This window comes from Mrakia frigida (genome assembly GCF_051309035.1).
Source record: "Mrakia frigida strain ATCC 22029 unplaced genomic scaffold BDY24scaffold_20, whole genome shotgun sequence".
NCBI lineage: Eukaryota > Fungi > Basidiomycota > Tremellomycetes > Cystofilobasidiales > Mrakiaceae > Mrakia > Mrakia frigida.
Genome location: NW_027481261.1, coordinates 555,853 through 579,201, shown reverse-complemented (window position 1 = coordinate 579,201; position 23,349 = coordinate 555,853). Strand labels below are relative to the sequence as shown.

The following is a 23,349-nucleotide window of genomic DNA, read 5'->3' as shown; positions in this document are numbered from 1 at the left end:
AGAGAAAAGACGTCGGGGAGAAAGCGAGAGAGAGATCCAAAAAAGGAGGGGGGGCGTTCGAGGAGGTTCAAGGTTGCGGGGAGGAGAGGGCAGAGAGGGAGGACGAATGGGAGGAGAGGAGAGGATGGGATGGGAGGACAGGACAGGGCGATCCCTTTTTGTATCAGGACGAGGGAAGGGATAGAATGAGGCTGTGTGTACGATTGAAGAATTTGGAGGGGCTGAGGTGAGTATAGCTTGGAGGAGAGGCTGGGTAGGGCGAAGATCAGGGAGAGAAGGGAGGAGATCGCGACGCGTCTGAGGAAGAGAAGAGAACAGCGAGGAGATCTCAACGAATGCTGGCGCGAAAATTAAGATGGCATCGTTACTGATAGCCCTCGTTATCAGGGCAGGCAAGAGAGATAAGGATAAGAGAAAGAGAAAGAGAAAAGGGGGAGGGAACGCCTGTCGACTCGACGAAAACACGGACGACGCGTCTTTCGATTCGAACTTCGAACTGAGGAGAGGGAGGACCTTAGCGCTGGACCGCTATACTGTGAAATAGAGCTGCAACAAGAGCTGCGCTCTCAGTATCCCCGCGTGCTATGCAAAAGAGGAAAAGACGAGTCGCGTCTCGACTTGATTCGACCTCGCTCGTTCGCACCTCCCTTCCTCTGACTGACTCGAGAGAGGACGACAAAGGAAGTACTGATCTGGTATACACATCCTCATTCAGGTTTCAAACATATTCTTCCCCTCTCGGACCGTCTCCTTGCCCTTCGAAGAGAAGTGCGACGAGAGACGACGAGGGAGTTCAGTGCGTTCGTTTCTTGGCCTGTGGAGGAGGAGGAAGAAGCGAAACGAGAAAAATAATCAGTTTATAGATCTCGAGTGCTCGGTCGCTGCTAGAGGAAGGAAAGGAGACGGGAGGGAGAGCAGCGAGGGGAGAAGAGAACGCACCCATTCGTCCTTGCAGTCGCGGTAGGCTTGGACTGTTAGACATCGAGATCGAGGGAGATCGAGGGTCAGCCTCGCGTCGAGAGATGCGACGAGACGACAGTGAAGAAGAAGAGGGACGTACAGTAGGCAGAGCACTGAGGGAAGACGAAGGAGGGACGGACATGGAGAAGGAGAGAGGAGGCAGGAGTCAGCTTGTCCAGCGGTTGATCGTTCCGACTCGAAGACAAAGGAAATAAAAAGCTCACCGCGTCCTTGTCGTGATCGTAGAGATTCATGCACAGACGAGCTTGATCCGAGGCGTGGGCACAAGGGCTGGAAAGGAGTGAAAGGGAAAAAAAAAAGGGTAAGGAGGGAAGGGAGGAAGGGATCGTGAGCTCGAGCTTTCCTTCCTTCCTCTCTCTTCTCTTCTCTCGCTCGCACCTCCCATGAACTCACTCTTGGAATTTTGAAACAACGTTCCTGGCCTGTAGGGGTTAACGAGAGTGACAAACCTCAGCGAGGGGGCTTCCGACTACGAGAATCAAAAAGGCAACGAACCTGAATCTCCTTCCAGCTGAGCTTCTCTCCCTTCACCGGTGTGATCACGGCCTCACGATCCTTCGAGAAAGTATTGGACGAGCGAGAAGGAGGAGCAGGATCTGATGTTGGTGATGTCGATGAAGACCTTCGTGGTGGTGGTGCTGAATCTGAAGGAGTAGAAGAGGAAGAAGCTGAGGAGGACATGGTGATGGTTTGGTTCCAAACGAGCGAGCTCTCCTTCGTTGCTTCTTCTTCCCCAAACCGCGACATGCTCTTTTCATCGTTGTTTCTCCCCTTACCAACCCTCCTCTTCTTCTTAGCACCCTCGGCTCTTGCAGATACCGAAGCTCTGGTTTTCACTCGCCCTCGTTCCCTCTCTCCTCGTCCAGCCGTCTCCACCTTCCAAATCCTGAGCTCCCCTCACAACCTCATCGCCTACGCTTCTCCTGGAACGAACCTCCTCGTCCACGTTCTTCAAGAGGATGAGATGAACCTCCATACGGATATAGGACTCTTCTACCCTTGCGCTGATGGTGTAGGAGGAGCCAAATGGATGTACAGGCTCTCATGGCTCGCCCAAGTTCGTCCCTCTCCCTCCCTTCCCTCTCTCTCGCCTCATTCCTTGGCACTGGGTCAACAGACCTGACTTCTCAACCTTGTGTTTCCCGTACTGCAGCCAAAAACCCACATCTCGATATCCTCCTCTTCGCTCGACGGTACAGCTCCCGACTTCAACCCTCTCCTTCATCTGGACATCTCCTCTCCTCCGGGCGGTTTCAAGATCGCAGGGACCCTGGAACCTCTTCTCTGGGGATGGATGCCGCTCTCTGTCTATCCCTTCGTGGAGGCTCTGATAGGTCTCCTCACGGCTACGTTTCTGTTGGGATTAGTCGGATCGATCGTGCGGGAGGCAGAGGAGTTGGGAGAGAAGGTCGAGATGGAGGTTTGGGCTGCTCAGCAGAAGAAGGTCGAATGAGGTAAGTCTTCACTTTCGTTTTCCATTAGATTAGAACTGTTACGATCGCTCTCCGAGCTGACTTCGTCTCTTTTTCTAGACAAGACGCGTCGGATCGCTCGAGGCTCGCGACGCGCTCTGTCGAGCTCACTTCCAGCTTGTCGGGTCGAAAACAGGAACCGTGAGTCGCATATCGTCTCGCTTGACTCACTCCTCCTTGGTACATACTCACCATCTTCAAATCTCTCTCAGACCTCCTCGCGCCGATCTCAGCTACTCGTCGGACGATCATTCTTCGAGCTTCTCCTCCCTCCCTTCGCAATCGTCGATCTCAGGTCCGTTCCAATTTTTCTACTACTCTATGCCTATTCCCAGCGAGTCCTGATGCTCTTCTCTGCGATCTGGCGTGACAGATCATCGTCGTCGAGACGACTCAAGGACGCCGTCCGTCCCAGGCCTCTTCCCCCCGACGCAGCTCGTCGGACCAGCCTCTCTTTCGAGATCTCTGTATACGATGCTGTTTTTTTTACTCTCAGACGTAGGCTCTGCTTCCCTCGACCTCTCTCGCGTCTGTCCTCGTCTTCATGAGTCAAATTTTGATGAGAAACAACCTCGGTTCATACCGGACGAGTCCGTCGTTTTGAACCCCTTCATCTGTTTCGCTCGCTCCTCTTTCTCCCCCCAACCAGCACAACCCCATCCCAACCAAACCCACCTTCTCGACCTCTGCTATCTCCTGGTCTCCCTTTTCTACCTCCTCGTCATGCTCGGTCGCCTCAAATCCTTCGTCACAACTCCCACACCCTCCTCGGAAAAGAACGACCCTTTCTCCTCCCTTCACTCCTCCCTCAAATCAGCTCTCCCAGCTCCCCCTCCCCTCCCTCTACCCAAAGCTTCTCAGCTTGCCGACCTCAAGGCCGAGATTCCCACGTCCTGTAGCTCGTGTGACTCCTGCGAAGACGAGGAAGGAGAGGGAGCTCAGGGTGACCATGATTTCCCAGAGCTCCCTCGGAAGTTTGAAGTCGATCTGACTTCGGAGATGCTGGGATCTGTTAGTGAGTCCTCTTCTCCTCTTTCGAGACTCGTCTGTGCTTCCTAGTTGCTCGAAGTTTTCGTATGGAAGAGCTCTGGTTGGCCCAGGAGGGAGAGGGGACAGGAAGGAGGGAAGGAGAAGTCAAGTTCAGCTTGCACTCCGAAACTAGGCTCCTCCTTTCCTGTTTGTTTGCAATGGAGATGGAAGATGTAGGAAGCTCGGACACCTCGGAACTCCCTTCACTCCTTTCCGTTCCGAGTACCACATTCAGAGCTCAAGGAAGGGAAGAGGCGAAAGAGCTGCAGCTCTTCCTCAGCTCAACGACCTCCTCGATCCCTCTGCGTCGTCTCGACCGAGGCTGTTTCGTTTTACTGTTACACCTCTTTCCCTACCCCGTGGTTGTTGCTCCATGCTGACACTCGCTTCTTACATCTTGATCTCTAGAGCCCATGCATCGACTAGCCGTCATCTCGACTTCAAAAATGGATTGGATGCACGACATAGCAGAGGAAACCAACTCTCTCGCTTTCCACCTCTCCCTCGTTCACCAACGCAAGAACATCCGACCTAGTCCTCCAACAACGAGCACTCACAAGCCTGTTGATATTCCTGGAGTTTACGATACCCAGGAAACGTCCAAGCTCACGGTTCTCGCTAGCAGCGTCGAGGTAGATTCCGACGAGGGGAGGACGACGGCTCGTAAGTACCTGATTTCCCCCTTCACTTTAGATTACGAGCTTCATCGGACCACGGAAATAGGGGTAGCAGCAAAGTATCTAGCTTCCCATCTGCGTTTGCTGCCGTGCGAGCTTTCGTTGTGCGCCGTAACGAAGCGTTTGTCAGTCAAAACTGACGCGTCGCTTTCTTTCAGTTCTCTTCCCGGACTTCAAGTTCATCTCCTCCATCCCCATCTCCAAGGCAGGAGCCAACGCCTTCTACAACCAATCTCTCGACCCAGCCGTGGGTCCTCTCGGAGTCCCAGCTCTCTCTCCGGAAGAGAAACTTCAGAGCTGGGTCTTGCCGTACAAGGCTGTCATTTTACTTTGTTCGTCTTCTTTCTACGCGTCTTCTCGATCGATTTCTACTCAGCCTGACGTTGCCTTTGTTTTATCACTTCAGGTTCTCACAAGACTCGAGACAAGAAGTGTTCGTCCACCGTCGTTTTTTCCTTTCTCATCGTCGTCGTTTCGTCTGAACTGACCTCTCGTTCGTTCATTGTCTGCAGGTGGTATCGCCGCCCCTTTACTCGAATCCGTCCTTACCTCCACTCTCACCCTCCACAACCACACCGTCGACAACACTGGATCCTCTCTCCACCACCTCCATTCGTCAGAAGAGATCTCGAAACTCTCCTCGGAGGAGGAGATACAAAAACTCCTTCGAAACGTCTCTGGCACCGGAGCTGGAGGAGCAGGAGAGAGCAGCGAGGTCGGGATCTTCAAGATCTCGCACTTGGGAGGTCATCGGTACTCGGGAGTGATGATTGTGCGTCTCTTCTTCTCTCCCTCTTCCAAACGAGAAACGCGGCGAAGCTCACTCTCCCCCCTTTCTTTTTCTCTCTCTCTCTCCGTAGATCTGCTTCCCGTCGGGAGCCATCCTCTACTACGGTCGAGTACGACCTAGAGACTGTGTTGCTATCGTGGAGAAGACGGTCTTGAAGGGAGAGGTGATTCCGGAGCATTTGAGGGGAGGAGGAAATTTGAGGAGGGAGAAGGGGAAGAGCTTGCTGGATTGGTAGATTACTGTAGAGGTGGAGATAGTTGACGATGGTATACCTTAATAGACATCTATAGATTTAGTCCTGTAGAAGGCGTTGGGGAGGGAGAACGGAGGAGAAAGACGAACGCGTGAGTCGATGGGCTCAAAAAAAAAAAAGTCGAACTGGCGATGGCTTTTCTCCAAGATTTTAGCTAGGCTCGGAAAATTACTGATGAGTCTTTGAGGTCTCGTTAATCTTTCAATCAAATTTATCTGGAGGCACGAGAAGGAAAACTTTCCAGCAAGATCTCGAAGCCGCGACTCGTCATTCTCCTCGGCTCGACTCTTTCCCCTTTCCTCCCTTCCTCCTCTTCTTCCTCCCAACCGTCACCATCTCTCTCCCACACCTTCCCCAAAAATGTTCGCCGTCCGCACTCCCATCCTCCCCCCACTAAAGCTCGCCTCTCGTTTCCTTTCAACCCTCCCTCCTCCCCCTCCCAGCCCCTCCTCGACTCCCTTCCGAGCTTCTCTGATCCGCCAGCTCCTCCCTCCCAACTCGACTTCCAAACCCATCGCTTCTGCTTCCTCTCGATCGTACGCTCGACACGTCAGTGGATCCGGAGGAAAGGGACCTTACGGATACGGGAACGGACAGTCTCAGGTTCAAACTCTCGAGGCTCCCACTGCGTTTGAGCAGCAAGGAGGATGGAAGAAGGTCGCGGTGGTGGGGGGGGTGGTAGCAGCCTCTGTGGTCGTTTCGAATGGTGAGTGGGATCGATGTTCTCGTACAGTGAAGAGGGCAATGATCAGGCAAACATATACACTCCCCGGGAAGGAGTAAAGCAGAGCGATCTCGAGGGAAGGAGGGATGGGAGGAAAGGGAAGAACGTGGTGGAGCTGACCTTCCTCCTTCCTTCCTTCCTCCTCCTTCCATCTCCCCACTCAGCCATTCTCAACAGAGAAACTCGAGATGCTCTTGCTCCTCTTGAGCGAGAACACCTTCACTCCACTTTCCGATACGTTGGACTCGGTCTTGCCATCACTGCTGCCTCAGCCTACCAGCTTCATCGGACCGGATTCTCAGCGAGAGTCGGTTCCCTCTTCCCTCTCCTTCCCTTCGCAGAGCTCGAAGCTAACTCTCGATCTCACAGATCATGACCGCCAACCCTTGGGTCGTCCTCGGAGGAGGTGTCCTCCTCTCCGTTGGAAGCATGTACGCCTGTTTCAACGTACGTCCTCTCCCTCCTTCCCTCCCTCCCTCTCTCCCTCCCTCCGTCCCTCCACTTTCCTTTCCTTCCTAGCTGACCTCTCCCTCTTCTCGCTCTCCCTCCCTCAGACCGCTCCTGAGAACACCGTCCAAAAGCTCTTCTTCTTCACCGCCTTCCAAGTCGCCCAGTCGATTGCCATCGCCCCTCTCCTCTTCCTCAGCCCAGCCCTGCTAGCTCGAGCCGGACTCTACACCGTCGGAGTCGTCGGATCGCTGGCTTACGTCGGAGCTACTGCTCGACAGGATAAATTCCTTTACATCGGAGGGTCAGTAACTCGTCTTTCTTCCTGCCTTGCATCGAAAGGCTCGAGCTGATTTGTTTTCTCCCTCCCTTTCAGACCCGTTCTCGCTGGCATCGTCGTCGTTGCCCTATCCTCCCTCGCTCCTATGATCCTGCCTCGAACGGCCGTCCGAACTCTCGCTATCACTGAGTCCCTCGCTCTTTGTGCGTTTTTCCTTTCCTTCCACGTCTCCTCTTTCTTCCTTTGCTGACCCTTCCGTTCCTTTCCTCTCACCCACAGACGGAGGTCTCGCCGTCTTCTCCGCCGCTATCCTCATGTTCGTTCTCCCTTCTTCTCTCTCTCTCTCGCATCCCCCCCTCTTCCCTCTTGTGTTCGCTAAACCCGTTCTTCCCTCCTTTCTGGTTTCTAGGGACGTCCAAAAGCTCCTCCTCCACGCCCGACAGGCCGCTCAGGGACTCGTCAAGTTGGATCCGGTCGGAGAATCGATTGGAATCGAGCTGCACACTCTCAACATCTTCGTCCGAATGGTCCAGATGCTCGCGATGTCGCAGAACCGAAGGAAGTAGACGAGGGTCGTCGTCGCGTCTTCGAGATCTGTAGTTGGAGTTGTGTAAGGAAATGTTTGAGTGATGATATGGTTGTGTGTCCTTTTTAGGGTCTCTCTACGTCCACCTTTGAAGGTCCTTCTTCTCTGCTCCCTTCGTTTCCTGCAAGCAGAAGGATACGATCGAAACTCGCCTCTTCGGAAGCGAACGACTCCTCCTCCCCTTTTTCTCAAGGGCAGGCTGTTGGATCTCGGAGGTTTGGAAATTATGTTCATCTCGTAAACCTCCTCAAGAAAAGTATACACAACCGTATCAAGTCGGAAAGAAACCCCCTTCGTAAGAAGAAGGTCAGCCCGAAGCTCGGAGGACTCATAGGAAACCCAAACCGTCTCACCTCCCTCCCTTCCCATCAACCACGACCATCAACCCCCAAATCACCCACCCTCCCTCCCTCCCTCGTTTCGCTTCCCTATATGCTCCTCCCCTCCCCCTCGGATCCCTCTCGCCGACCACTCTACGTCCTCCTCTCCCTCCTCTCAGCAGGCATCTTCCTCTCCCTCTTTGCCTTCTCGACTTCTTCCTTCAACTCGTCGTCGTCTAATACGAGGACTTGGGATCATTCGGCGTCGGAGGAGAAGCAGGAAGGAGATTTGATGGTTGGTGGCGGGTTGAAGGGGAGCACGAGGAGATGCGAGAGGACGTGAGTATGTAGAACGAGAAGGGTGTGACAGAGAAGTGACAAGACGGGAGGGAGAGGGAGAGGGAGAGGGAAGAGAGCTGACTTCCTTGTTTTCGTTATTCAAGGATGCTTTATCTCGCTTCGGGACCTCATGGTTTCGCTTCCGAGTTCATCATCCTCGTCAGTCCACTCCGCCGATCTCTCTCGCTTCGAAAGGAGGACAAGGACAAGGAAGGGAAAGGGAAGGCCCTTGGGAGCGTTTGAGCTCACACCCGACCGATCTTCTTGTTTGGTTTTTGTTTTTCTTTTCTCCGTTCATATCTTTCATTCAGCTCCGAGCAGCCTGGTTCGCCAACGAGCACGGCTACGAGCTTCTCGTGGATTCAGACGAGGGGTGGACGTATGGGAGCATGCTCGAGGTGAGTGGGAAAACGAACAAAGGAGGGAAGGGAGGGAAGGAAGGAAGGTTGAGCTCACCTCGCTTTTTTTGTTTTTCGTTTTCGGTTGACTCGTGTACTTTTACAGTACCTCCTCCCTCATCGAACGACGTGCGTCCCCGATGGAGAATGGCGAACTCGCGAACGAACCACCGTTGGCGAGCAAGGGTGGGAGAACGAGTCTAATGTCTTTACGAGTCGATACCAGTTTCGTTCTTTTCTCTCTCTCTCTCTCTCTCTCCCTCCTCTCCCTCCCTTCAAAACCCTTTCCCTAACCCGTCCTCTTTTTTTCTTTCCTACAGCGGCCGTGACTTCATAGAAGACTCCTTCCGACTCCTCCTTTCCCCCACGCACCTCCCTGCCTTCCCTACCGACCCTCCCGCCTCTCCAAGTTCAGGCAAGATCGAAACCCTCCCTGTTCTCCCTCCGTCCATGGCCCTGCCCGAAGCGTACCGAGCGGCGTATCAAGCGTTGAGTCCGTTGGCGAGGGAGTACTGGACGCCGAGTCCGACGGTGGAGATGCAGGTGCAGATGCTCAAGGAGGAGTGGAGGGTGGAGGAGAGGAGGAGCGTTGGGTGCCATGTTCGAATGGGAGACAAAGCTTGGGAACTTCAAGGAGACGAAGAGAAAGCTGGTGGGAAGATCGCTTTCAGGCAAGGAGACTTCAAAGCCTACATCAGTGAGCACATCTCGGTTTTCTCTCTCTCGTCGCCGTCGCCGTCGCCGTCGCGTCGCGTGTCGCCCCTCTGACCTCCCCTCCCCTCCCCCTCCCTTCCCTGCAGCCGCCGCCCAACTCATGCTCCCCCTCCTCCCTCCACCCACTTCCACGACCATCCTCCACACTCCTCCCCTCCCTCCTCTCCTCATCCTCATGTCCGACTCCCCTTCGATCCTCTCCTCCTTCCTCTCCCTCCCTCACGAACCTTTCGAGATCGTTCAACTCCCCGTCCTCTCTCCTTCAGCCAAAGGTCATTCAGAACAGGAGTTCACTGCGCTGCCTAGGAGGGATCGGGTGCAGTTGACGGAGGGGTTCGTGAGGGATATGACCATGTTGGGGAGGGAGGTCGGTGCGTTCATCGGGACGGGGAGCTCGAACGTAGGGGATATGATTAGTTTGTTGGTTGGGGAGGAGAGGGCCGTGGAGAAGGGGTTGGTGAGGAGTTTGTGAGTGGTTTGCATTTGGTTTCGTCGCGTCGCGTTGAGCTGACTCTCGTTCGCCCGTTCGTTTGAAACCAGGGACTCGCCGTTCTATTGGACTTCTTGGTTCGAGGTTTGGAAGTAGACGCGTGTTTTCTAACTTCTTTTCTCGTTATGATCTCTCTCTTTTTCATTCTCAGTCGTTTCATTTCATTTCTTTTGGGTCTTTCACGTCGTTCGTTTTTCGTCCTTTTGGTTCTCTCCTTCCTTTCCAGTCCCTCTTTTCGGTTTGTTTCCTTCCCCCCACTGCTGGGGTTCGATAGCTTGATTTATTTCTAGATCTGCTTTTTAATTGTTATTAACGTTGCTCGGTTGCGAAGTTGTGAGAGGAAGAGGGAGAGTCGACGCGTCGAAGCTGGTTTGGGATGGTTCGGCTGAGATGGATGGGATTGCTCGAAACGGATCAACCTTCGAAATAACGATCACAGAAACAGATTAGATCAATTAAGATACAGTAAGGTTTGATCTACAGCGTATGGAGTGAGCTGCCGAGGGAGGCGAAGTCGGCGAGCAGACGCGACGCGTTCTTCGGACGAGCTCTCTGGCGATTCCTTTCGCACATGTTCGCGATCAAGTCCCGTTGCTGCCCTCTCAATCTCTCCATATTTGACTTCCATACAAAGAAGGGAAGCAACATAATAGAGAAACAGCCTTCCAACCTCAGCTCATTTCTCAAACGCTCTCCCTCCCCGCCAGCCCCGCCCCTTCTGTTTTGGGTTTCAGGAGGACACCTGTGTTTTCCTTCCCAACGACGACCTTCCCTTCCCTTCTTCAAAAAGCCCAAACCCATTCCTTCCTTCGTCCGTCCCCCTCTCCATCTCGTAAGCTGCTCGATACCCCTCCTGCGAGGGCTGTAGGAGCAGCACGAAGGCCAAAGATCGATCCTAACCTTCTCTCCCTCCTGAATTCAATCCAGCTTGGCCTCCTTCTTCTTGTCCTTCCTTCTCCTCTTAACCGAAAAACACTCCTTCACCAACACGCTCTAAGCTTCCTTCACCTCTCCTTATTCGCTGCTGCTCTCTCATGGGTCTCTGTACTACGAACCGACTGGAAGGAGGAACCGTGAGTTCTCTCGTTTCAGTCGTTCCGGAACCGGTCGAGCTCAACTCCTCCTCCTTCCCTTCCCTCCCTCCCTCCTCAGCAAAGAGCTCGAGACTGATCTCTTCTTGCTCGTCGTTTTTCGGTTTGTTCAGTTCACTCTCTACTTCCAAGGAACGCTCACGACTTGTTTCGAGGATACCTTCCTGTCAGTAGTAATCTGTCTCGAAACTCCGCTTCGAGCTCGAAGGTTGACCTTCCTCCCTCCCCTCCTCTCCTTTCAACTCCACAAGACTTCCCCTCTTCACTTGGATCCTCATTCTCGTCCTGTAAGCTAGAAAACATCTTCCCTCTCGTCCAGACGCTCGGTGTCGAGTTTTTTTAAAAAACCCTTTCCCAAAGACTCACGCACCAAACCATCTCCCCTCCTCCTTTCCCCCGCCCTCCCTCTTTTCTTGTCTCGCAGTCTCGCCCTCTTCGCCTTCGCTCGACAGAAAGCGTTCCGAATCAGTCCAGACAGCTACAACTCCTTCGACTCTCCTCTTGGAACGCCCGCTCACAGGAAGCTGGGAGGAGGAGGAACAGGGAGGATCAAGTTGGCGAACCTCGGGTTGGCCGAGAACGGAGAGGTGATCCCGACAAGCACGAAGATCAAGGCCAAGTTGGGACTCGGGGGGACTAGGATGGGAGGAGGGAAGAAGAAGCTTTCGACTACGGGACCGGTGAAGAGGAGGAGGATCGCGTTGGGGTGTATGCTGTTCTTTTTGTTCGTCAAGTGAGTTGGATCGCAGGACGTTTCTTTTGCTGAGCTTCGATTGAGAGACCTGACTTCCTATCGCGTCTCTCCCTCGTTGTACAGCATCGCCAGTACGTCTATAGATTTCACGAATCTTTCTCTCTCGGATCAAGCTGACTTCGGTTTCCCCTTCATCTCGCAGTGCAAACCCTCATCATCGCCCGTCTCAGCGTCTCAGGTCGAGGGGTCGGTCTCCTCCCCTTCCTCTACATCCCTCTCCTCCTCTCCGGACTCTCCCTCTTCCTTCGACCCCACTCCTACCCCATCACCATCATCTCCTGCGTCTACTTCATCGTTCTCGCCATCGTAACGGGAGTCAAGACGAGGAGTCTCTCGGTCTTCCAACACGCTGGGTTCAGTGAGTTTGTTCGACGCGTCTGGCTCGGTTCAATCGGCGCTTGCTGATCGTGCTTCTGCGTGTTTGTTGCTTTCATCAGACTTGACGGTAGATCAGTTGAAGAGCTACGCTTCTTATGGATACTCGGATGAAATCGTGAGTTGATCTGCGTCCGAGCTCAGTCGCGTCGTCGTCCTCGTCCATCTCCTCTGCTAACACGCGCTTTCCTTCCCTTCTCTTCCCTTCCTTTCCCTCCCAGCTCGACAACGGAGTCATGGCAGGAATCTACGGAATCCTCATGGTCCTCGAGATCGGACTCGCTTTCCTCGATCGACGAACGAAGTAAACTAGTCCAGTCTTCTGCTTATCATGCTCACTTTAAGGGCCACAAAGTTCGTCCCCAGCAAGCCCTAAATCGTCCTCAAATTATCTTCAATCAAGTTGCGGGCGTGTCACTTTCGGGTCGTGTTTTCACTTTTGTGGGCGGGCAGGGTCGCTAGACGCGCGGACACCCTAGCCGGATGACCCCCGTAACCGGACGTTTTTGTTTTGACCCACGACGATGCAATTTTTCGATATTTGAGTCAGTCCAGTGATTAGACGCTGTTATTATCTACAACGACAACTTTCAAAACTCGAATTTGGTGAAGATTTGAAGAACTTCATCTAGGGAAGACTTGCGCGCGACCCGCTTTGGTCCCAAAAAAAAGCAGGCTGCAAGCGATCTTTGGCTCAAATTTGCTGATGGTATCTCGAGAACAACTCCGGGAACAGAATCAGGTTTTCCGCTTCTGGCGAGGTGCCCAACAATACAATCAGAGTGAAACTGCAGGTTTGCAAGCAAGCGGAAAGAACGGATGCAGACCCTCCTTTGAGCTCTTTCCTCCTCTGAAGCTCAAATCCTCGTCTTTCAATAGAGCGACGGTCGAGATATGATATCACAGCCATCTCAAAGGTCGTTAAAACTATATTTCAACCAAAGATCGTCTCCAACGGCCGTCTGGCCTTCTTCCTAGGCGGTTGATTATCCAGTGCCTTCGCCCCAAACGGCCTCCTCCTTCTGGTCTCTCAACGGGTTTGAGGACGCTCCCTCCCTCTCCACAATCCCAATCAGACTCATCTCCTTGCTCTGTGCCCTCTAAAACTCTTCTCCCGTTGTCGTGAGCTTCCAAAGTCGGTCGTGAATCGCTCGTCCGGTTCGGCTGTCGCGCCTTTTTGAGCGCGAGAGCTCACTCGTCAAAAGCAAACCTCTCGTATATCTCGCAAAGACTTTCCCCTGGTCCCATTTCTCTACAGCGTTTACAAAACATATAGAGGTAGCTCCTTGAGAAGTCCGAAAGCGCTAGCTCAAAAACTGAACTCAGAGACGATCCGAGGGAGCAAAACGTCCGGTTAGGGTGTCCACGCGTCTACTCGCTTGGGCGAGCGTCGATTTAACGTGAGCGAAAAATGAAACCCTGTTGCCTCTCGCGGAGCTCTCATTGTTGACTTGAATGATTTTAGAAGAATTGAAAGGTTTTTCGAACACGGCAAAGACATTGGTTGAGGCAAAGAAGCGAAGTGATGCGCCGAAGGGGAACTGTTGACGCGACGGCAGATTTCGAGAGAGGAGAGCCGTTGTTTTGACGGAGGAAGATTTTCATCGATGTTTGCCGTGATAGGATGTTCGGTTGAGATCTCCTTGATTGATTTGTGGAGCAGAGAGAGTGCAGAAGGTGTTAATTTGTGCTGGGAGAGGGGTTAGGTCCGGAGGAGGACAGGTTCAGGCTCAGAAGAGGGCAAAAGCAGGTCTTCGCTGCCCCTGTCGGCTCTCATTTTGATTGGGTGGGAGTGGTTCAGCAAATTATCTACAAATGAGAAGAAACAGTTGTCTCCACACACCTGCAAGGCAGTATAAATCAATTCGAAGGAAGTTACGCGACGCGTCGTTTCGCCCTTCGGATCCAATCCGCTGGGCGAAAACGCTTCAATCGCTCGCGCCCTTCCCTTAGCCTCTACTCAAACGACCCTCCTTACGACTTGTTCGCCCTTCGTATCTCCTCCTGCTCTTCTTTTCGAAAAAAGTGCGAGGAAAAGACTCAAGCTGACCTCAACTATGTACCAGTACCACACCCTTCCTACTCCTCCTTCCTAACTTACTCCCTACTTCCTCAAGATGGACACTCCTCCCCACGAAACCATTCAGCTCCCACCCAAGACACGAGTCCTTACTGAGATCCAGAAGGCCAACAAATCCGCTGGCGACAAGAAGCGAAGAAGAGCCAAAAAAGTCGTCCCCTCCTCCGACCCTCCCCCTCCTTCTACTTCCTCCGCTCCCACCGCTCCGCTCACGGATAAGGAACAGCTCAGCGACGCCTCCTCCTACGTTCAGCAACATGTTCAGGCCCTTGGAACTACAACAGGATACGCAGGAGCGATGAAGAGGTCCCACGCTTGGGCTTCGACTCAACCCCAATGGCAGCCTTCGGATGGAGACTCGGATGATCTTGCAGAGAGGAAGAGGAGGAAGAGATGCGCCTTTGCGGATGGAGAGAGGGTCACCAACGAAATGGCAGAGGTTTGGCTCCTTCACTCGATGATGAGGGTCAAGGGAGGGGAGGGACAGAAGGCAGTGGGTTACGGAACGATCGCGTCCGATCGGTCTGCCTGGGTAGATCATCGAAGAAGGACTTCGGATGCTCGAGTGAGTAACTCTCTATGTTTTTTATTTCTTCTTTTTCTCTTCCTTTAATTTTCACGAGACGAGGGAGGGAAACTTCTCTTCAGTCGAAGGTCGTTTCATCTCCTGACCTCCAACGCCCACCTCCTCTCTTTCTTCTTCTTCTTCTCTCAGGGAAACTCCTGGCCCTCAGCGACGCAGCTAGCTAAAGATGGAGGATACACGGACTGCAACCCCGCCTGCTACCCTCCTTACCACTCCTGGTTGTCCGCTCAGAAGAAGGTCACCTTGAGGACGAAGGAAACGACGACCCAGTCCCTTCCCTTCCTGCGTTCCGACCTCGTCAAGTCCACCCTCTTCCTCGAGAACGCTAGGAAGCTTCTCACCCGTGGAACCTACGAGTACAGCACCAACCTCCACACCCAGCTTCATATCAATCTGGCCTTTCATCTCTGGACTCGGTGAGACTCCCTCGCTCTCCCCTTTGACCTTCTCTTCGTTTCGTTCATGCTGACCTCTCTCCTCCCTTCCGCTTTGTCTCCTTCAGTCAGGACGAAACCGCCAAGATTCAACTCAAGGACGTCCGTTTGGGAAGCAAGACTGCTGTAAGTACATTTTCGGTTCCTAGGGTCGAGAGGGGAGGCGAGGCTTAGAAGAGGAAGGGAAGGAAAGGAGAGGGAAGGAGAACGCGAAGGAGGTCAAGACTTCGAAGCTGATTTTTACCTCTCTGGAACTCTCTGTGGTCTCCACAGGAGGGGAACCTATACCACGAGGTCACGCTTGCCTCCAGGAAGTGCAATCAACATGATCCGAAGAAATGTTCGTGTACACCACCTCTTTTCTCCCTCCCTCCCTCGACACGCTCTCGTTCCCTTCGCTTTCGCCCTCCTTCTCTCTCTCTCTCTCTCTGACCTTCGAAACCCCCTCCTCATCTACGATTACTCTCGCTAGCCAACGTCTACCAAATCCACAACACCCCCGAACCGGAGTTCACCTCTCTCTACGACCTTCTGGAGGACTGGATATCGTCCCTCAGCTTCATGACCGGTTCGACGCCCGCTGGGACGTGGTTTCTGTTTCCTTCGCTCCATACGAACGGAGATTATCACGTATGTCCTCTTACCCTATATCTCCGACCTTACTTCATCGAACTGACTTCGCTCTCCCTTCTTAACAGCCCGCCGACCCTACCGATCGCAACTTCATCGACAAGTTGTTCCAACGACTCGTTTTCGACGCCGACCTGCTCGAGGGTCGCTTCGGGACCTTCACACTTGGCTGCTTCAGACGAGGAGGTGCTCAGCACGGCTTCCTTCCTCTCTCTTCCTCCCTCTCCTCCTTCCAACAAAATCTTAACGCTCCAGAAGGAGACTACCCTCATCCCTCCGGATCCCCTTCCCTCCCTCCCACTCCTCCCTCCCTCCCAATCACTCCTCTTACCTCCGGAAGACCTCAACTCATCCCAACAGCAAGGTCGCCTGCTGATGTTCTCTCCCAGTGGGAGTTCGGAAATCCTTCCGCTGGACTGCAGACTCCGTTGAAGGACTGGAGTGAGAAGGAGCAAAAGGAGGAGTCTCGGGCGAGTCTGTACGGGCGAAGGAAAGATGTTTGGAGGCTGTGGGAGAAGGTTGGAGAGGAGGAGTGGTTGAGGCTTGGGTACGGGACTATGTCGGTGGGGAAGCTAGAGAAGTTGGCAGCGGAGGCGGTGAGGGTTCCGATTCGGAGGAAGAGTAAGAAGATGAAGGCGGCTGAGGTCGAGGCTGAGCGTTCGAGAGAATCAAGTGGAGCAGCTTAGTGAGTCTTCATCCCTTCCTTGCTTCCTGCCTGGTATCAAGATCTTCCCAGGAGAGTTCAGCTCGTGCTGACTCCTCCTCGCCTCGTTTGTTCTTCGCGCCAGACTCGTCTTCCTTCGCGTCTCCACCTCCAGCGCGTCGTTCATTTATACTTCATCTTTCTCCCTTCCTTCCTCTTTCGGCATCTCTCCTCCCTTATCCTCCACCTCTCGGACCTTCCATCGCTCTTCATCCTTTCGGATCGGTCCCTCACCTCTCCTTCTCCTTCCTTTGGGGTTCCCTTCCTCCGGCTGCTTCCTTTCGGTCCCTAATGGCTACGGCTTCATAGCCAGCTACAAAACTTCTACTTCGTATACGATGTTCGCGCTTCCTCTTTATTTCTCTTCGGAAACAATGGACGCGTTTCTTCTTCACTTCACTTCGTCGGTGCACGTTTTTTGGAAGAAGAGATGGTTCGACGAGAGGCTTGCGTCTAGGTAGTCTCGAGATTATACTCTTTGGTAATAGCACGCCGGGAGATTCTGCTAGGATCCACTCCGAGGAAGAGGAAGAGGAAGAGGAAAGGGAGTGGCGAGGACGACGCGTCGGAATCAATCAATTCTCCAACTTTTTTCGAAGCTTCAGATGTTGTCTCCATGCGGATTCGGAAACCCCTAGACCTTGTAGTTCGAGGTTTCCAAGGTCTCGACGATAGGAAACCCGTTGAAGGACGACGACTTCGTTTCTCGATTCGAGCTCACCTTCCTTTTTCCTTCCCGCTAATAACGACCAGCATCGATGCTCTCCCTCCCTACTCTTTTCTCCAGATCGCTTCGACTCTCTCCACGCCCTCTTCAACAATGTTCACAGATCTCAACTCGGAGGAGCCTCACGAGCTTGGGATCGGATCCAGCTTCGACGTCGACGAGTTCTCAGAAGGGCGAGGAGGAACTAGAAGGAAAGACGGGAACGACGTCGACTCCCGTAGACGATTCAACCAGTACGAAATCGCCGCCGCATGTAGGAATCACGGAAGCGGACTCGAATGGACGACTGGTGAGTTTCAGAACCTTGAGGAGAGGAATCTGGGGGGGGAGGAGGGAGAATGATTCGCAGGGAAGGAAGGGAAGGAGTAAATGAGCTCGACTCTTTTTCTCGCTCCCTTGTTCTCGCTGCTGCTCCTCCTTTCCCCCGTGCCCCCTATCTCGTCCGTCCACACACTGAGCTAATCGAATCCTTTCCTCGCTTGCATTCTCAGCCTACCAACCTTATCGCCGATTCACCCTCATCCTCTCCATCCCTCGAACCCTCCTCCTCTCCCCCAAACCTCCTCTCAAACGACCAAGAGCCTGAACACGAACGAGATCTCACCTCCAAATGGTCCTTCCTCTACTCCCAAATCTCTGCGGAAGAGGACGCTGCCAACTCTGAACGAGCAGAACGACGGAGGAGGGAGGAGGAGATGCAGAGGAACCGTGCGGAACTCAAGAGGGTGGAGGATCAAAGGGTTGAGAAGGCTAGGGAGGCGGTGAGTCAACCTTCCTACCGACATTTCAAGGTTGGAAGAAAAGGAAGGAGGCTGAACTTTTTCCTTTTGGACTTTGTTCGTTCGTTCGTTCGTTTTGCTCGGTTGAGCAGATCCGGCTCCGTCGTTCAGCGAACCTCCTCGATGGACCTCCTCCTTCGCTTCTTACCGCCACCACCGCTCGCAGTAGTGCCAAGAAGCCTATCTCTACTCCTATTCCTTCGACTAGCGAACCAACACCTTCAACGTCGTCGGGAGAAGGAGCAGGGAAGGAGAGCAAGGAGAACTTCCAACGGATCACGTCGGACGAGTGGGCTCTGATTAAGATAGTGAGGGCTTCAAAGGTGAAGCCTTCGTTGGTGGGGATGCAGATGTTTATGAATAGATTGGTGAGTGCTTTTTCCGGCTGATGTTGGATTGTCGTCGGGCTGGGGGGGACGAAGGGTAGAGCTCGACTCGAACGAGTTGGAACCGAATTGACACGCGTCTTCTCTCTTCCCTTCAACGCATCTCCTTCATTCTTATTCAGAACAACCCGAAACTCTCCCAGTCCAACACCAAGACCAACGCTGCCCGTTCCGCAAACACCGCTCCCTTCTCCTCCCTCCCCTCCCAACGTCAACGCCAACCACCCCCCTTCGTCCTCTCCCAAACCAGACCCATTGCCTCACCTACCAAATCCTCCACTATCCCCTACACCTTCTCCTCCGATCCTTATCTCTCCACTCCAACCTCAGCTCACTTTGCCGACCCTGCCTCCAGAACCATCTTCCTTCATAACATCGACCGGTCATTCTGGTGGGAAGTTTGGACAGCTATAAAGAAAGGCACACTTTCCAGCAGGTGGCTACCTGAAGATGAGGATAGTGTGAAGATGCGGAAGGGATGGGAGGGCTCGATGGAGGCACGGAAGCTGAAGGAAGAGAGGAGGGCTGCTGCTGGAACGGTGAGTCCTTGAATCGGTTAGGGTTCGAGCATGTCTGTCTCCGACTGGGAAGGTCTGCGTCGACCTCGGTCGAAGACTCTTTCAGGTGGCTATGGGCTATGTTCTCGTCGATAAATTGTTCCGGAGAAGGGAACGGCCAGTTGCTGACGCGTCGACTCTTTCTTCCTCCCTTCCCTCCTCTCACTTCATTTCAAGCAGAGCTCGAACCCAACTCCCACCCCCACTTCTTCAACTCCAATCACTCCTGAAGCTACTCCTCCTACCATTTCACCATGAACTCAATCCCTCTCGACCCCTCTCCTCCCCTGCGACCAACGACAACCCCTCGACGGGATGGACGCGACTCGACTCGACGATCTTGTCGCTCGATACACATCGCATCTCTTCGGATAAGGTAGCATGGGACCGGTAGTTTTGAACGATCTGACCGGTCGATGCCATGCTACTTTGGTTTGACTCGGAGGGGTCGAAGGTCGAAAGAGAAACGGAGGGCAGGATCGGAACGTCGAGAGAAGATCGAGTTGAGGGACGAGCGTTTCTACAGGTCCAGCTGAGCTCATTTTCTTCCTCTCATCTACGTCCGGCAGACTAAACTGGAGTAATAGGAACGCAGACGCGTGGCGTCCGAGGGAGCGGCGAGTTTGCCTTCGTTCGTCTCTCCGTCTTTCTTTTTCGCTTGATCTCATAACTACGCTGACATTCTCTCCCTACCATCCAGATCCTACTCTCGGAAAAAAACCTTCTCCCTGCTCTCAGCGGTCTCCCTCGATCTATCCCCCGACGAACGTCCCCCCCCCAAGGACGCCCCGCTCATCTCCGCCTTATCAGCCCACCCTTTCCCTCTGGAATCTCGATTCGACCTTCCACCCTTCCCTCTCAACTCCCACCTTCCCTCCACCCAGCCCAACCCCTTCCTTTCAATCCAACCGGATACGATACGATCAATCAACCATGGACTCAGCCTACGAACTCTCCTCCGACTCCTCCCTTCCCGCTCTCAACCAAGCAGGAGAACGACCTCCTCCCGACCTGTCCCACCATCTGTCCAAGCTCGCCAAGAACAGGGATGTCAGTCCTTTGAAGGGGATCATGAAGTATAACGGCGTCCCTGGTAAGTTGAGAGAGAGCTTTGGGGGAGAGAGGTCTAAGAGAGGGAGAGAGTGAGAGCTGACCTCGTGCGACTTTCGTTTGATTTGGATGAACGAAGGGATGATTTCGCTGGCTGGAGGTACGTACCCATGGCTTCATTCAGAGGTTGGGTTGACTATAGTATGGGTAGGGGAGAGCAGGGAATGAGAGTGGAGGGAGGGAGGGAGAGAGGAAGTTGGTGGGATGGGCGCTCGTCCATGAACGGGACTTCCTTCATCGTTGAGCTCGAACGAGGGAAGATGACCGCTCGTTCGAGAGCTTCAACGGCTGCTCTACATATACTTACAACTCGACCTACTACAGCAATCCTTATCACCCATCAAACTCCTCCATTCTACTCCTCGACGCGTCCTCTCCCTCCCCCTCTCCCGCTCTCGGCCCAGCCCGAACCTTCGCTGACTCCACCCGATCAATCTTCTCTTGTTCTTCGTAAAAATAGGTACCCCTCACCCGTCTCTCTTCCCCTTTGAAACCCTTTCCTCCTCCACCCTCCCTTTCAACGCCTACTCGACCAACCCTCCCTCGCTCGTCTCTCGATCGGCCTCCACCACCCTCTCGTGGCTTCAGTCGTTCTTTGTTCAAAACCCCGAGGTTCTCAAGATCAAGAGGAAGGACATCGTCATCCCCAAGTATGCGACGGTGGGAGGAGGACGGGAGGAGATCTTGTTGGAGAGGGCTTTGCAGTACGGTTCGTCCCTCGGAGGCGGACGAGCGACGTCGTTTTCTCGTGTCTTCTCGCTTGTACCTTCCTTTTCCTTCAGTCAAGACTGACTTCTTCCTTGGGCTCGGTTCGCGCTTCGTAGGAGGAGCTGACGGTCTCCCAGCTCTTCAAACCTTCCTCAAGAAGTTCTCCCACTCGGTCTTCCAACCTTTCCTCCCTTCGACCGTCTCCCTCGTCAACACCGGAGCCACCGACGGATGGTCCAAGATCGTTCAGACTCTCTGCGAAGAGGGAGACGGTATCGTGAGTTTGGTTTTTGTTATTTCCTCTTCGCCGAAAGATTGATTCCAACCAACTCATCGATTCTCGTTTGCCTCTCCCTCTTCGCACTCTTTCCAGCTCGTCGAAGAATGGACCTACCCTTCCGCTATGGGAGCCTACATGCCTTACAACTGCAAACCTGTTCCTATCGCTATGGGTGAGTCTTGAGACCGGCCTCTCTTCGTTGTTTCGTCCGATCTCACCGTTGCAGAGACGCGACGCTGACCATCGTTTCTTCTTCCCTTTTTTCACGTCATTCGGAGTTCAGATGGAATTGGAATGCTTCCTTCTGATCTCGACAAGGTTCTCACCGAGTGGGACGTTGAGACTAGGGGTGGGATGAAGAAACCCCACGTGGTGAGTTCATCGTCTCGCTGTCTTCTCCTTCATCTTCCTTCTCGTCGTTTGGCGTTGCCGATTGACTCGTTCCCGTACTCTCCATCGCCATCATTGCTGCTCAGATGTGTGAGTATCTCCCTCTTTCTCGACATGACCACCGCTTTCAGATCGACGTGAAGCTGACTTCACCTTTCCTCGCTTCTCTCGCACGATCAGACACCGTCCCCGTAGGTCAGAACCCCACCGGAGCTACCATGGGCGGAGAAAGGAAGAAGGCCATCTACGAGGTCTGCGTCAAGCACGGTAAGTTCGAACGACTTCTCTTCCCTTCCCGACGCGTCGACAGGCTCTCTCCCTCCCGCTTCTTCCTCGGAGCTCAAATCAAGCTGATTCTTGCTCCCCCTTTGCTTACTTCTCTCTTTCCTTAGACATCATCATCTGCGAGGACGGTAAGATCGCTTCACTTCTCTCCCTTCTGTCGTAGCGCTGAGAAGGATGCTCCGATACTAATCTCTCCCTTTCCTTCCTTATCGCAGATCCCTACTACTTCCTTCAGTTTGACACCTACATCCCCAAGTCCCAGGCGTCCCTTCAGAATGCTCCCAAGGTCTACAATAACAAGAAGTCTCAGGAGGGTGAGATCACCGACTTCCTTGAGTCGTTGGTTCCTTCGTTCCTCAAGTTTGATTGTGAGTCTTCGACGCATTGCCTTTGTTTCAACTCCTCCTGTCCATCTTTGCTGACCCCTTTTCATCGTTGCCTTCACCCGCAGACCAAGGACGAGTCATCAGGTTCGTCCTTCAACTCCTCCTTCGTTTCACAATCGGCAAGAGTCAGAAGCTGACCTCTCCCTCCCTCGTCCTGCTCTCCCTCAGAATAGACACCTTTAGCAAGACCATCTGCCCAGGTTCTCGACTTGGCTTCTTTACCGGCTCTCCTCTTTTCCTCGAGAGGCTTCAGCGAGCCAGCGAGACCTCAACTCAGAGCGCTTCGGGCTTCAGTCAGGTCAGTTCGTCAACTCGACCGTTCTCGACGCACCTGCTCTTCGAACTCTCGACTGACACGAACCGACCTTCGTTTTGATCCAGGCTCTCGTCACCAAGCTTATCTCTGAAGAGTGGGGAATACCTGGATACACTCGATGGCTCATGGGAATCAGGGCGACTTACACCGTTTGTCCCTTCGCCTCCTTCAATCCACTCCTCGTCCCTTCTCCCTTCTCTTTGTGTACCCCTTGAGCTCTTGACTCACATCTCCTCCTTTACCATCCCTTGTGACCTAGATGCGACGAGATTGGATTGTATGTTTCCTCTTCCACCTCCCGCTTCAACTCTCGTTCCCAAAAGTCGGGTCCTGACTCGCTTTCATCTCTCCTTTTTAAACAGTGCGACCTTTTCGACTCCTCCTTCCACCTCGAGCACAACTCTCAAATCTCTGTTGTAGGAGGTCTCAAGGGAGTAAGCTGTTACGCCAAGCGAGCTAGCCTTACCGGTGGTGCCATGGACGAGAAGTCTCGAGGAAAGGGTCCCGCTCTGATCTCGTTCATTCCCCCGACTGTGAGTCCTTCTCTCGATCCTGCTTTCGACCATTATTTCCCCTCGCTGACTCCGTCTACTTTGGCTTGTATCCCTGGTAGTCTGGAATGTTCGTCTGGCTTCGTAAGTTCTCTCCATCTCTCACTATCTCTGTCTTCATTCGTCTCCTAGACGCGCTTGCTGACCTCCCTTGACCTCCAGGTATCCACGTTGAGAACCACCCTGACTACCAGAAGCTCCTCGCTGAAGGAGATGAGGAACCTACCATTACTCTTATGGATGAGCTCTGGACTGCTCTCGCCGACAACAAGGTTCTCGTTTCCCCTGGAGCTTACGTGAGTCGACTCTCCTCGCTCTCACACTTGAGAACACAAAAACTAACTCGTATCTTCCTCAATCATGCTACAGTTCTCTCCCTATGCTCGACTCCCTGGAACCGAGGTCCCCGAGTCCGCTCAGGGAGGATTCTTCCGACTCGCCTTCTCTATGGCTTCGGTGAGCCGACCCTTCCCTTCGTCGCGTCTCTTCGTTCGGCAAGCGGCCTCCCTGACCTTCTGTTAACTTCGAATGGCTTATCTCGTAGCACGAGCAGCTCGCTGTTGCTGTTTCGACGATGGAGAGGGTCATCAAGGAGTTTTTCAAAGTCTAGTGCGGACCTCGTAGGGGTTGACGCGTCTTCCTTTCCCTGTCTTTCTCATCTCTCTTTACATCTCACTTTCGGTCCACTAGACTGTTCCGGCGGGTTTTCTATCGTTCGGTA

At 53.5% G+C, this 23,349-nt stretch overlaps 9 protein-coding genes across 9 annotated transcripts; 8 read left to right on the top strand and 1 right to left on the bottom strand.

Moving 5' to 3' along the window:
* Window positions 1-685: 685 nt before the first annotated feature.
* Window positions 686-1,704, bottom strand: COX23 (Cox23p). Its single transcript, XM_076641014.1, has 6 exons — window positions 1,477-1,704; window positions 1,375-1,403; window positions 1,185-1,251; window positions 1,061-1,073; window positions 940-971; window positions 686-814 (listed from the first exon to the last, which is right to left on the bottom strand). Exons 1-6 carry the CDS (start codon window positions 1,660-1,662, stop codon window positions 794-796), a joined length of 348 nt encoding a protein of 115 aa, XP_076495668.1. The 5' UTR covers window positions 1,663-1,704; the 3' UTR covers window positions 686-793.
* A 1,361-nt stretch (window positions 1,705-3,065) lies between these two features.
* Window positions 3,066-5,412, top strand: BDY24DRAFT_393142 (sucrase/ferredoxin-like domain-containing protein). The gene is made up of 6 exons (XM_076641013.1): window positions 3,066-3,468; window positions 3,891-4,145; window positions 4,318-4,491; window positions 4,566-4,592; window positions 4,672-4,931; window positions 5,020-5,412. The coding sequence occupies exons 1-6, from the start codon at window positions 3,177-3,179 to the stop codon at window positions 5,182-5,184; spliced, it is 1,173 nt and encodes a 390-aa protein (XP_076495667.1). The 5' UTR covers window positions 3,066-3,176; the 3' UTR covers window positions 5,185-5,412.
* A 509-nt stretch (window positions 5,413-5,921) lies between these two features.
* Window positions 5,922-7,219, top strand: BDY24DRAFT_341730 (inhibitor of apoptosis-promoting Bax1-domain-containing protein; the record flags this gene model as incomplete). The annotated part of the gene is made up of 6 exons (XM_076637456.1): window positions 5,922-6,233; window positions 6,296-6,373; window positions 6,481-6,677; window positions 6,750-6,856; window positions 6,933-6,969; window positions 7,063-7,219. The coding sequence occupies 6 exons, from the start codon at window positions 5,922-5,924 to the stop codon at window positions 7,217-7,219; spliced, it is 888 nt and encodes a 295-aa protein (XP_076495666.1).
* Window positions 7,220-7,576: 357 nt separating this feature from the next.
* BDY24DRAFT_107520 (uncharacterized protein) lies at window positions 7,577-9,987 on the top strand. Its single transcript, XM_076635844.1, has 7 exons — window positions 7,577-7,898; window positions 8,003-8,057; window positions 8,210-8,296; window positions 8,403-8,521; window positions 8,617-8,993; window positions 9,097-9,478; window positions 9,551-9,987. The coding sequence occupies exons 1-7, from the start codon at window positions 7,672-7,674 to the stop codon at window positions 9,594-9,596; spliced, it is 1,293 nt and encodes a 430-aa protein (XP_076495665.1). The 5' UTR covers window positions 7,577-7,671; the 3' UTR covers window positions 9,597-9,987.
* A 225-nt stretch (window positions 9,988-10,212) lies between these two features.
* BDY24DRAFT_393114 (uncharacterized protein) lies at window positions 10,213-12,074 on the top strand. The gene is given in 8 exon segments (XM_076641012.1): window positions 10,213-10,573; window positions 10,705-10,757; window positions 10,843-10,878; window positions 11,016-11,324; window positions 11,338-11,339; window positions 11,482-11,703; window positions 11,783-11,838; window positions 11,942-12,074. 8 exon segments carry the CDS (start codon window positions 10,535-10,537, stop codon window positions 12,026-12,028), a joined length of 804 nt encoding a protein of 267 aa, XP_076495664.1. The 5' UTR covers window positions 10,213-10,534; the 3' UTR covers window positions 12,029-12,074.
* A 1,778-nt stretch (window positions 12,075-13,852) lies between these two features.
* Window positions 13,853-15,786, top strand: BDY24DRAFT_107505 (uncharacterized protein). Its single transcript, XM_076635842.1, has 5 exons — window positions 13,853-14,365; window positions 14,516-14,802; window positions 14,889-14,946; window positions 15,293-15,450; window positions 15,519-15,786. The coding sequence occupies exons 1-4, from the start codon at window positions 14,099-14,101 to the stop codon at window positions 15,383-15,385; spliced, it is 705 nt and encodes a 234-aa protein (XP_076495663.1). The 5' UTR covers window positions 13,853-14,098; the 3' UTR covers window positions 15,386-15,450; window positions 15,519-15,786.
* On the top strand, window positions 15,076-16,515 carry BDY24DRAFT_107510 (uncharacterized protein). Its single transcript, XM_076635843.1, has 4 exons — window positions 15,076-15,160; window positions 15,293-15,450; window positions 15,519-16,135; window positions 16,239-16,515. Coding segments are annotated over exons 2-4 (687 nt in total). The 5' UTR covers window positions 15,076-15,160; window positions 15,293-15,381; the 3' UTR covers window positions 16,240-16,515.
* Window positions 16,516-16,888: 373 nt separating this feature from the next.
* Window positions 16,889-19,217, top strand: BDY24DRAFT_107437 (uncharacterized protein). The gene is made up of 4 exons (XM_076635841.1): window positions 16,889-17,641; window positions 17,752-18,027; window positions 18,168-18,584; window positions 18,783-19,217. Exons 1-4 carry the CDS (start codon window positions 17,219-17,221, stop codon window positions 18,858-18,860), a joined length of 1,194 nt encoding a protein of 397 aa, XP_076495661.1. The 5' UTR covers window positions 16,889-17,218; the 3' UTR covers window positions 18,861-19,217.
* On the top strand, window positions 19,164-23,276 carry BDY24DRAFT_107405 (pyridoxal phosphate-dependent transferase). The gene is made up of 19 exons (XM_076635840.1): window positions 19,164-19,233; window positions 19,303-19,695; window positions 19,792-19,812; window positions 20,173-20,421; window positions 20,537-20,697; window positions 20,794-20,872; window positions 20,984-21,076; window positions 21,271-21,357; window positions 21,483-21,503; window positions 21,591-21,743; window positions 21,827-21,845; window positions 21,930-22,059; window positions 22,143-22,226; window positions 22,337-22,354; window positions 22,440-22,610; window positions 22,691-22,712; window positions 22,791-22,924; window positions 22,998-23,084; window positions 23,173-23,276. The coding sequence occupies exons 2-19, from the start codon at window positions 19,536-19,538 to the stop codon at window positions 23,236-23,238; spliced, it is 1,755 nt and encodes a 584-aa protein (XP_076495660.1). The 5' UTR covers window positions 19,164-19,233; window positions 19,303-19,535; the 3' UTR covers window positions 23,239-23,276.
* Window positions 23,277-23,349: the final 73 nt, after the last annotated feature.

Bases quoted from the DNA above. Each gene is read 5' to 3' on its own strand.
- COX23 (XM_076641014.1), bottom strand. From the start codon at position 1,662: ATGTCCTCCTCAGCTTCTTCCTCTTCTACTCCTTCAGATTCAGCACCA. The intron at 1,252-1,374 runs GTGAGTTCATGG...ACTCCTTTCCAG, and splicing joins GTTGTTTCAAAATTCCAAGA to CCCTTGTGCCCACGCCTCGG. The intron at 815-939 runs GTGCGTTCTCTT...CCTCCTCCACAG, and splicing joins GCGACTGCAAGGACGAATGG to GCCAAGAAACGAACGCACTG.
- BDY24DRAFT_393142 (XM_076641013.1), top strand. From the start codon at position 3,177: ATGCTCGGTCGCCTCAAATCCTTCGTCACAACTCCCACACCCTCCTCG. The intron at 3,469-3,890 runs GTGAGTCCTCTT...CTTGATCTCTAG, and splicing joins GGAGATGCTGGGATCTGTTA to AGCCCATGCATCGACTAGCC. The intron at 4,593-4,671 runs GTTCGTCCACCG...CATTGTCTGCAG, and splicing joins CAAGACTCGAGACAAGAAGT to GTGGTATCGCCGCCCCTTTA.
- BDY24DRAFT_107520 (XM_076635844.1), top strand. From the start codon at position 7,672: ATGCTCCTCCCCTCCCCCTCGGATCCCTCTCGCCGACCACTCTACGTC. The intron at 8,058-8,209 runs GTCAGTCCACTC...TCTTTCATTCAG, and splicing joins CTTCCGAGTTCATCATCCTC to CTCCGAGCAGCCTGGTTCGC. The intron at 9,479-9,550 runs GTGAGTGGTTTG...GTTTGAAACCAG, and splicing joins AAGGGGTTGGTGAGGAGTTT to GGACTCGCCGTTCTATTGGA.
- BDY24DRAFT_393114 (XM_076641012.1), top strand. From the start codon at position 10,535: ATGGGTCTCTGTACTACGAACCGACTGGAAGGAGGAACC. The intron at 10,879-11,015 runs GTAAGCTAGAAA...CTTGTCTCGCAG, and splicing joins TGGATCCTCATTCTCGTCCT to TCTCGCCCTCTTCGCCTTCG. The intron at 11,839-11,941 runs GTGAGTTGATCT...TTTCCCTCCCAG, and splicing joins ATGGATACTCGGATGAAATC to CTCGACAACGGAGTCATGGC.
- BDY24DRAFT_107505 (XM_076635842.1), top strand. From the start codon at position 14,099: ATGAAGAGGTCCCACGCTTGGGCTTCGACTCAACCCCAATGGCAGCCT. The intron at 14,803-14,888 runs GTGAGACTCCCT...TGTCTCCTTCAG, and splicing joins GCCTTTCATCTCTGGACTCG to TCAGGACGAAACCGCCAAGA. The intron at 14,947-15,292 runs GTAAGTACATTT...TACTCTCGCTAG, and splicing joins GTTTGGGAAGCAAGACTGCT to CCAACGTCTACCAAATCCAC.
- BDY24DRAFT_107510 (XM_076635843.1), top strand. From the start codon at position 15,382: ATGACCGGTTCGACGCCCGCTGGGACGTGGTTTCTGTTTCCTTCGCTC. The intron at 15,451-15,518 runs GTATGTCCTCTT...CCTTCTTAACAG, and splicing joins ATACGAACGGAGATTATCAC to CCCGCCGACCCTACCGATCG.
- BDY24DRAFT_107437 (XM_076635841.1), top strand. From the start codon at position 17,219: ATGATTCGCAGGGAAGGAAGGGAAGGAGTAAATGAGCTCGACTCTTTT. The intron at 18,028-18,167 runs GTGAGTGCTTTT...ATTCTTATTCAG, and splicing joins AGATGTTTATGAATAGATTG to AACAACCCGAAACTCTCCCA. The intron at 18,585-18,782 runs GTGAGTCCTTGA...CATTTCAAGCAG, and splicing joins GGAGGGCTGCTGCTGGAACG to AGCTCGAACCCAACTCCCAC.
- BDY24DRAFT_107405 (XM_076635840.1), top strand. From the start codon at position 19,536: ATGGACTCAGCCTACGAACTCTCCTCCGACTCCTCCCTTCCCGCTCTC. The intron at 21,077-21,270 runs GTTCATCGTCTC...TCGCACGATCAG, and splicing joins GAAGAAACCCCACGTGGTGA to ACACCGTCCCCGTAGGTCAG. The intron at 21,504-21,590 runs GTAAGATCGCTT...TCCTTATCGCAG, and splicing joins CATCATCATCTGCGAGGACG to ATCCCTACTACTTCCTTCAG.